This window comes from Elaeis guineensis, chromosome 11 (genome assembly GCF_000442705.2).
Source record: "Elaeis guineensis isolate ETL-2024a chromosome 11, EG11, whole genome shotgun sequence".
Taxonomy (NCBI): domain Eukaryota; kingdom Viridiplantae; phylum Streptophyta; class Magnoliopsida; order Arecales; family Arecaceae; genus Elaeis; species Elaeis guineensis.
This window is the reverse complement of record NC_026003.2, coordinates 121,243,458-121,253,733: the sequence shown is the minus strand read 5'-3', so window position 1 is coordinate 121,253,733 and position 10,276 is coordinate 121,243,458. Positions and strand designations below refer to the sequence as shown.

Genomic DNA, 10,276 nt, shown 5'->3' with positions numbered 1-10,276 from the left:
AGAATATCAGTTGAACAAAGCATCAAGCTATACGCACTTACAGTTCACAGCAGACTGATGTTAGTCACAAACTGCCTCAGAAGAACCTTCCGCCATGTAATCCACATAGTTCAACAGACGGCATGTTGTCATATCGAAACAGAGTGCGCCAAGTCTTTAAAGCCTAAAATTTATAAATAGTGGCAGTTCAGGTTCACTGTGTACTCCATTGGTTCAGAATAGAGCATGAAAAAATTGGTTGAATATTGATTGGATTTTCAATCAAAGGACAATTAGATCCTCAATAGTTAATTATCATCAATCGAATTGCAAAAATTAGGCTGAATCACAGTTAATCCTACCGTTGCAGGAATTTGAGTCCCTTGAAAAGTTATAAACGCTTAAACACTGAATCTCTGAAGATTATTCGGATATCCAAGGGATCTCTGGGTAATGCACAAAAAACTCAGAAGTTGGCAATAATCTGGAAAGCAAAAATAGGACCAAAAGAGCCTCCAACCTAACTGTCCTTGAGACCCATAATTAGCCTCTGCTCAACTTGGCCCATATGAGCTATCGACTTTTTTCTCGACCGATTAATCCTTAAAAAGACAGCAAATTGCCCTGCATTCAATTCAGCAGGTTTGTGATTCCAAACGCTAGGCCCTCCAAGAGAGAACCTGAGATGATGCAATGTCATGGACCCCATTCTACTCGGATGGACATAATTGATTAACGTTCACAATGCAATGGAGCACTCCATTGCTGTGGCATAAAGCAAACCACAATGAGAGAGTTCAAGCACGACTGAGCATTTGTACACTCAGGTGATTGATCATCAGGATCTTCAGCATGCCATAATATATTTATGCATGATTCTACTAAAATGATAGCATACTATGTGGTGCATTGATAACCGAATTAATGCATTTTTCTCAAATAAACAGGAAGAGGTAAATAAAAATTTGATGGGCGGCGGCTGTGGAATGAGTATGCAAGATCATGAAGCAAGTGTAGCATGGGCAGAAGAATTCCGCGATCAAGGAACTGTTCTCTGGTTAGGGAGGACCAGGTTTCGTGAAGAATTCAATAATATACATGATGTAAACTACCAGATGGAGTGATAGAGTCTATGGAAAAGTACAGCAACATGCCCTTATGGTGACATGTTCGGCACATGATCAGCCTAAGGCATACACCATAGCAGATAAGTAGAACTGCCAGCCAGTGCTGGTGAGTGGCGAACTTGAAACTTATTGGATCATACAAGATATCAACACGTTTATTTTCTAAGAAAGCTGTTGTCGATAGTTGACCATGAACCAATATATTGTAGGATTGATTTATAACATATTGGAGGTCCAGATGAGCATGACAGGACACATACAAGATAGAATCAAAGGTTTGTGCTTTATAAGCACACCACCTATCTTTCTGGTCAGCCATCCCTTCTTCCTCCATGATTTCCTGTACAAAATCACATCCACATAAGATAAATGATAAACAACCAATCTATAGTCGGAATTATGGTTTAAATAGTAAGGACGAATTGATAGGCATAATTGATAGGCGGCACTGTTGACAATGCATAATCTCGTGAACAGCCCTACTAGAGATCACAGTTCGTGACTCGATACAAATTGCCCCACCTCTAGCAAACTTTGTGGTCTCAACATCCATATGCCCTCTCCAATAATAGAGTTGTTAGCATATGTAATTCACAGAATGAAAATAAATAGCATGTTACTATCACCATTTAGGACAACCTGTGGTGAAAATTCTGATGGTAAATCATGAACTACATGCCAGGATTGTTCAATGCCATGAACTTCATCTGTTCATTCATAGCCAGAAGTTGTGCTTCCTTCTTATCAAGCACAGCAGTTAACCTGACATTCTCTTCCATAAGCTTCTGAACCTCAGCCTCCTTTTGCACTTTCGCTGCCTCTAGGCGAGTAGTCTTGGCGATTAACCTATAAAAGATCACAATTAACGCCAACATGATATTTTCTGCAGAAACCAAAGTTTAGATATAAAGACATTTAAAACTTTGAAGGATGTTTATTAAATACTTGCAGACGACCATCCAAGGACCCATACAAACAAAGACCAAATTTATGCAGAAATTCATAAGATATGGCAAGAAACTCAAGGATTAAAAATAAGGGCGCTCCTAGGCTCCAGCATAAATGTTTCATGTATATATAACTTGTAAAAAAAAATTACAAAAAGGACTAAATTTCTTTTTGGTTTACATATTTATCTCCTTCTAATGTTGTATCATCATAAAATTCTCGACACCATGATCATACTATTGAACAAGCTGTAGTAGGCATAGCCAGTGGTTTGGTGACACTTCAGTCAGCATGATGAGCGATGTTAGAACCACAATAAAGAGAGAAAACACATACTAGGACACAAGGATAGCTAATGGGCTTCTAATGAAAATGGGAGAAAACATACTCCAACATAGCATCCCACTTGAGCAACTCAGTTCATCTCAACAAGAGCCAGCAGCAAAACTTGATCAAAGCCAACAAGCATGGTCCCACACGTAGTCGATGTGCTGTCAGGAAATTTGATACTCAGCTTGTGAGGAAGAGAAAATTAACAGGCTCCAAGAAAAAGAGCCAATGGACTCTAAGAAGGTCCAGGCTCAGCTTGTGACAAAGAGAGCCTATAGGTCTACAAGATGAAGGGATTCACCTTAAGGCAGTAGAGAGGAGGATAGAATGATGGATATGATGAACGCTTGAAGGGGCTCGCCTTTAGGTAGTAGAGAGGCAGATAGAGTGATGGATATGAGACATTTGAAGAGATGGGCTGGATTAGTAGATGTGTCTAGAGACTAGTGCCTATCTCTCGCATGCATGCATACATAGTGAGGCCATTGGATTTTATTTGCTGGGTAAAAATGAAGCAAATGTAGATCAGCATTTATTATGGGAAAGTTCATGGGAAAAGGTAAGTGTTTGATGGAGTCCACTCTGCCTCCCTGTCTTTTTCTTTCCCTCTCTCATTGGGATACAGAGATAGATAGGAATGACATTTAAGGTGAAGTAAAACATCAATGGTGGGAATGGGCAATAGGATGGAAGAGAAAATCTAGTTGGATGCTTATAGACAATTGCATATGGGTCATGTATTGGTAGCCCCACCATCCCACCCCCTAATTAACACCAGGGTTATACGAAATATCATGCACCATCAAATGGCAGCAGAGCTTATTTAAGCTCAAGTAGATTTAGGTTTGGGTTTCAATAATCATCATTAGATCGGACCCACACTTGGATGGCTTGACCATCACTGGCCTTGATCACAGCCATCGGTTGTTTTGAGATAACTATTCATAACACAAGTTGCATCAATAAAACCTGTAGTGCCCAGATCCAGATACAAGTTGATAAACCAAACAATAGAACCACAGGATCAATCATATTGGAACGACCGTTATTACTTGGTGGAGGTCGGCGAGGGGAAAAGAGAGAGGTTTGGAGGCATGGAGGTGGGATGCCAGAGATAAGAAAGGGGACAATGGTTTTCTCCGGATAATAAAAGAGGGCAGTGGACATGATTTTAATGTTTTATTTTTTTTAACAAAATTTACAAATATAATGTATGCTTCTGACACATAATATTCCATAAATATATGCATTATATTTATGTAAATCATGAGTCAGCCTTGGTCAAGCTAATGTTGTTTTTGCTCAACCCAGTCTTGGCTCAAAAATTATCAGGACTAAAACCTTGGGCTCGACCTAATCTCATGGGCCAAAAACCCATACCCAAGTCACCCAAAATCAGGTCAGGTAGGCCAAGCCTAAAATGCCTAGGTATAACAATCGCACTATTACTACTACCCTTAGGGCCTAGGGTTGGGTTTTAGGGCTTGTCCAACACATGATCTATCCATTTTGAGTCTGAAACCCCAGCCCAACCTAATTATGAAAAGCGCTTGCCCAAACTTGATTATTGCAAGTGAGTTCAAATTAGAAATTGGCCCTATCCTATTGCAGTCTTGCATCACCAACCTCATAAGCCTACAATTGTATATTAGCAATGTTGGAGATTCTTAAGTTGTTGCTTATACTTTTCCTAGGATCTTTTCCACGAAGTTGCCATGTCAGCAAAATGAAACCTTTGTGACTTATCCTTACACAAGTTAATTGCTTCCTCCTGCCCATGCTTTTCTTTTGTGGCCATGCATCTTCAACCATCATCTCAGCTAAGCTTTTGGACATGACATCATGGTGACATTATATTCTCTGATAGGCTCTTATACTCTCTAATCCAATACAACCTACCAGTAGCATCACATTGTCAATTCACCTTTTCAGTGGTGGTCTTGATTTCTGATCCATTTCAACTACGAGATGGGGTCTAAGAAAGATTCAGTGACCCACAGACCTCTGTACAAAAAAAAACACATGCATTTTTAATGTTTGTCTCATAAGGTTTTGACTGGACTTCTATCCAAGCTCGATCTCTCTCTCAAAATTTTAAAAAAAAAAGTATTTTCAAAAGTATTTTACATTATTTTATGAATCAATGCATTTTGTATATCAATGAATCCACTGAAATGGTTTTTACAAATGGTAGCATGTGAGTTCTTTTAAGATTCGACATATTTGACTTTATACCAGAATGGGAATTCCATCAACTCCAATACTTCTCCTCAAGTTTCAGTCACCATGCTTTTTAATGTTTCTCAAATGACTAAATGACATGCTCGCATTCATTATTATAAACAAACACCATGAGTTTCATAAGAAAAACCAGATGACTGTTAAACAAACAGCACGATACCACTACCATTAACACTTAGTCAAACTTGCACTAGCTAAAAGACATTGGTTTGCTATTATCCTGGAATAGCAAGAATGCGGTAACTACTAATTCTTGGAAGACATCCTATGGTAATCAAAGAAGGCTCCATGTTTACATAGTGAGTAATTTGTAAGCATGCCATTTTGCAATTTCTTGGCAATTAATGCAATCACATTGTTTCAAAGTAACATACCATTTTAACCAATCCCAGTGATATTCAGATCATAGAAAAATCAATTTAATTTGGTCTCTATACAAATTTAATCAACTTCAAGAGCAAGTGGTAACCCAAAGAAGCAATCCTGGCTTTACATGCAAAACAATTTACTTCAAGGACACATTGAAGTTGAAGGTGAATAAAAAGAAGAACATGAAAGGTGTAATAGCAGATAGCAAGACTCCTTTTGTAACTGACAAATGTTATGTATGTGGGTCATGCAAATTTAAGAGATTATATATTGTAGACCATTATCAGATCCAAATTAGGCTGCCACACTATAAAGGTAGTGCTAAAGTCAATCTGCATCTAAAGAATGTAGAAAGGAGGAAAAAAAGCATCATAAAGCAAGAGAACACAAGGGCATAATAGGGGGAAATAACGATAAGCATATGCTCAGCCAAATATGGATTTCATTCCAATGAAAATCACAGCATTTGCAGTTAATTCACAAGTAGCTAAGCCAAGTAATAGGATGATACCTTTCAAAAAGCTTTTCCATTGTTTGAAATTGTTTTTCTGAGGAAATTAGGGTTTCTCTCGCACTGATGAGACTGCTAACATAGGATTTCAATGCCTCAAAATCTTGCTTTACATGGCAAAGTTCTTGTTCATTTTCTGCAGCTCGCTGTCGTTGTCTAGATATTTCCTGCACCATATCTTCAACTTTTTGCCGCATTTCATTCAAAATGTCATTTGCACCCCGTGCAAATCTTTCCATCTCTTCAACTTTTGCAGACATGCTATCAATTTGGAGTGTCTTCTTTCTAATTTCTTCCATGCCTAGATTAACTTTCTCTTTTTCAATGGCAGCTTCAGTTTCTGCCATAATGACCCTCTTGACTAGAGACTCCATAACATCAGCTACCATGTTCACTGACTTTAGTATTTTATCAATGTATGCTCCATCAGTTGCATCAATAGTTCCAGGCTCATTGCCACTTGCCTGTAGTACTTCCTCCTCTGAACTTTCAAATAAAGAAAGATCAACATCCTTAGACCAGTCACATAGTGGTATGCCATGTTTGTCAACCAGTCCCACCCCCTCCTGATGCTTGATCCCACACGAAACATGGGCCAGATGTGGATTAGCCATAATTCTTGCTTTTGACTTCAGGTAAGTCAGTAATGTGGCAGCTACGTTGCCATTACGCCAAAGGTGTTCCAACTCCCTCTTTGCTTTGTCTTCAGAACATTTAATGCTAGCCTTTACCTCCATAAGCCTTTCTTGTAATGCCTCAATTTGAGATTGCTGGCACTCCAACTCATGCCTACAGACATTGTTTGTTTGACTGAGGTGAGACTTAAAATTCAATGACTCACCTTCCTTACAGTCCTCCATGACCTCTTTATGTCTGTGATACCAACAGACGATACAAGATTTTCTGTTTAAGAGAAAAATGTTAGACAACAAATAAAAAGAGAGGAGATCAGAACTGTACTATTTTTATCATTTCTCTTCATATTTTATAGTAAAAAGTGACAAATCTTAGTAACACTAGATAAAGAGTAATGTGCCGGGCTTGCTGGTTGTGTTTGACAGACAAATAGTAGAGACATAAACATAATCTTAAAATTAATATGGCAGAGAAAGACAGGAGTTAGATTACAATGCCAACTGGATACAAATGTTAAACACTAAGATCTTAATCCCCAGAAAAAATCTACAACTCCACTCAAGTAACGCTCAGAAAATATTCATGCACCTCTGGAGCTTGCTTTGAACAGGAAAAAACTATTTAGAATGTTTCCTGTTAGTCTATAGACTAAAGCAGCCTTGTTATCCTGTGGAGAAGTCAATCTGCAACCATGGATTCTTCCAATTTCTAAATTCCTGCCAATACAGACTGCTCAAGAATTTCGTCCATACTTGTCCACATTATCTCCCTTAAATGAAGATGCCACAAAATTTTAGATATTTTGTTGTCCATAAGAAAAAGATTTCCATTTAAAAGATATTTATCCCAAATTAAGTAGCAACTTCTCCAAATAAGCAACACCAGTCCATTTGATGCAAATGACCTTGTCAACATACTGACTTTACCAAACAAACTACATCCTCCACCCTTCCAACAACTAATGTCGTGCAAAAAAACTGCCCACAGTAAAAAAACTGCATTAAACATTTTACAAAAAATTTGGTTCATTATGGTTCATAAAAACAAATTACAAAAATATTGTCTGGATACTTATCATAGAACCTGTTGTGAAGAAAGTGATCATTCAGAAATAAGAAAAATAAATTTATTTATTTTAGGTATTCAGATAACTAGATTTTATGAAATTAGTAATCAAACAGCCCTTTAATGACAATGCATGTAGTCCTTCAAAGAAATGAATGGAGGAGAAGGATTTACTAAGCTGACCTTAAATAGTTAGGATGAGGCTTGATAGTTACAGTAAGGGTTTCTTAATGGGTTTCCCAGGTTCCCTTTCGTAGCGGGAAGCCCATGATTAGTTTCAGACCAATTTAAGGATTTGGTGCACCACAGGTATGGATCAACATAAGTTTCTCTTAGTCAAAAGGGTGAATTATGCTCCTCCATCCATCCAATTTGCAACCTAAAGTTGAAAGCTACCACCAAAGTCCTAACTCTTTTAGGAAAGCAACTCATAAACTCCCTTAAGGACTGAGAAATCCTATTACCTTTTTGCACTTTTGCTTTTTACCTCCCTTTGGCTTGGTTGTTACTCCAAAATTGACATTAATTTGTTAGGCTGATATAAGGAACTATCTCATAGGTTGACAAATTGGAAGCAAAGCCGCTACTTTAGTCTCCATCCATCTAGGTTCTTACAGGAGAAGAAAGGTCTAGAAGGAACAGACATTCAGCCAGGATTAATGATAAATGCAAGGAATGGGCCTTGACTTTGACTTACTTTAATAGCATCAAGATTATGGCTGCAGAGATTAAGAAATTTAACAAGGATTTTATGGCAAAGTAGACTTTGTACATTGGCTGACCTTCATATATGCAATGGTTGGTTATGATGACTTTTGTGATGCAACATTTTTAGCATGTATGTATATATGTATGCATGCATGATCATAAGTATGTTTGATCTCAACTAAACCAAACTTGAAAAACACCAAAGGTTGTACAAATTTTGCCTGAAATACTTTCAACTGAAATGTTAGGTCCAAGTCTAGCAGGCCTAAACCCCAAACTCATATATCCCATGGTTGGGCTAGATGCAGCCCTCAAAAAGCCTTGAGTTGGCCATGCCCATTCATAGCCTAACCCTTGATTTGTCAATTTATGGAATTTTGTATTCCAATTGTATCAAGCAACCTTCCGTATGGTGGATCTCTCTTGTCAATTGGCTGTCTAGTAACCTTTGTGTAGCTGGTGACCTAGGCCAGCCAGCACAAGATAGGCTTTAAAGGCTTTTGCCCTTGTTCTAATTCCATTAGGCAGCCATTCTAGTAATAGCAACATTCATCCCCAAGATTTTTCAATATAAACCTAACAACATATCGGACAGTGAGATATTTGCTTCAAAACTTAAACCAATACAAATAGGAACATATGTGCTAGGTGCATAAAGCTCCTGGCTACCCTATAGGAACCCTAACAGGTTCTTTTTCTGCTTCTTTTTTTCAACAAAAAAGTCAAGTGAATGTATTTCCACATGTAAGAACCGAATTAACTAGTAATAACACCAGCAAACAACAGGAGGATGTGTTCCAGGTATAAAGATTCGTCCTTTTTTAATTCATTCTTTCTTGTTGTTCAAAAAAAAAAAAAAAACTTGGCTCTATTATGGTTAGATTCAAAAAAGCAATTATATGGTTCAATATCAACCAACTAAATATCTCATATCTGATCTCAGTGGTATCAACAATGGTAAAAGAAAATAGCACTCAGTTCAATACCCCAGCATAATGCATAAATGATCAAAATAACAGGTAACTATACCACAATATAAACAGCAGCGAGGTAAATAATTGAAGAAACTCTAGCAGGGGAAAAAAAACAAGACCGCACTTTCAGAGGTTTCAGCACAAAAAAAATATATCGACTCCCAAATAAATAACACGATGTTCAGAGAAACACAGGAAACAGCATGGACTGGCCAAAACTATTCAAAAACCCTAACCCTAACGGTGACCCAATATTCCGATTCCGAATAGGAAGAACGAGGAAACAATTGAGCGAAAGAGATTCAAGGCAATCGAATCGGGGAAAGTACCTTGCAGTAATTTATTCGAGAGGAAGGCGTTGATCCTCCGTTGCCTTCTCTTTCCCCAACCCTCTCACCCCCTCTCCCTCTCCCTCCCCCTCCCCGCTTCCTTTTATTCAATGTTAGGTGTTTGAGTATCTCGGTCAACTTAGCTTTCACATACCTCGGTCTTGCCGGCATTACGGTTTTGGTATATGATTACCGTCAGATTAACGCTACGCGGGCCAAACTTGGAACCCAAGGAAAGTTCATGAGACACAACTGGCGTTGTGATATGTTGGGATCGGAGGGATACGTTGTGGCATCTCAACAAACCAATGGGGTTGTTCACGGATCCGGTTGGTTTAGAGATATTTTTTAAACCGAATCAATTTAAATTAATTTTTAAAAATCTAAATCTAAATCTAACGGATAAACCTATATGAAAAGATTTAATTCGATTTATTAGATTATAGACCAAATAGGTTTCAATCGAATAAGCAACTTAATGGAATAGGAAGTCCATTTTAGTTTACATGAACTAAATTGATTATTTTAGAGAATTGCAGCAGGCTCCTACAAGATTGGATATCAAAAGATTGGCATGTGCCGTGACGCATTCTCTTATTCACGATATGATTTATGATGATGGATTTAATAATTAATTTGAATAACTAATATGAATAATATTTTTTTTTAAGAATAGAGCAATATAATTTTTTAATATATATTTAGTTTTAGTTTGTGCATTTATTTTTCATCATTAGTTGAATGATGGATACGAAGTGTGTGTTACCGCAAAAGAGTGCATTCACTGGAGAGGTGGGAGGCACGTTCCCCGACGAGTTCAAGTTGGATAACAAGCGTTAGACTTGAGCACTGACTTGGGTCTGGGCCTGGCCTAAGTATAATATCTATAGCTTATACTTCTGCCTAAGCCTAGCCCGGTCCAGATTTGGGCCTAAAATATTAAGTCTGAGCCAGGGTTGCTATTTAAGAGCCAAGCCTGGGGATTGACCCAAGCATGGCAAGGGGCTGTGGGGGAGTTAGGTAAAGCGGCACTAATAGGACGAGGAAAATAGAGGATAA

At 38.0% G+C, this 10,276-nt stretch overlaps 1 protein-coding gene across 3 annotated transcripts; it reads right to left on the bottom strand.

Annotated features, from left to right (window-relative positions):
* Nucleotides 1–1,074: 1,074 nt before the first annotated feature.
* Nucleotides 1,075–9,372, bottom strand: LOC105054423 (uncharacterized). Of its 3 annotated transcripts, XM_010935923.4 has the most exons (4): nt 9,218–9,372; nt 5,506–6,408; nt 1,746–1,952; nt 1,075–1,446 (listed from the first exon to the last, which is right to left on the bottom strand). In XM_010935923.4, exons 2-3 carry the CDS (start codon nt 6,363–6,365, stop codon nt 1,778–1,780), a joined length of 1,035 nt encoding a protein of 344 aa, XP_010934225.1. In that variant the 5' UTR covers nt 6,366–6,408; nt 9,218–9,372; the 3' UTR covers nt 1,075–1,446; nt 1,746–1,777. The 3 variants fall into 3 exon arrangements, with proteins under 3 accessions (XP_010934225.1, XP_010934224.1, XP_029123196.1); XM_010935922.4 differs by lacking the exon at nt 1,075–1,446 and having other exon boundaries at nt 1,504–1,952; XM_029267363.2 differs by lacking the exon at nt 1,075–1,446 and having other exon boundaries at nt 1,851–1,989.
* Nucleotides 9,373–10,276: the final 904 nt, after the last annotated feature.

Excerpts from the sequence above, each read along its gene's own strand:
- LOC105054423 (XM_010935923.4), bottom strand. The coding sequence starts at position 6,365 with ATGGAGGACTGTAAGGAAGGTGAGTCATTGAATTTTAAGTCTCACCTC. Across the intron at positions 1,953-5,505 it reads ATGGAAAAGCTTTTTGAAAG|GTTAATCGCCAAGACTACTC; the intron begins GTATCATCCTAT and ends GATCTTTTATAG.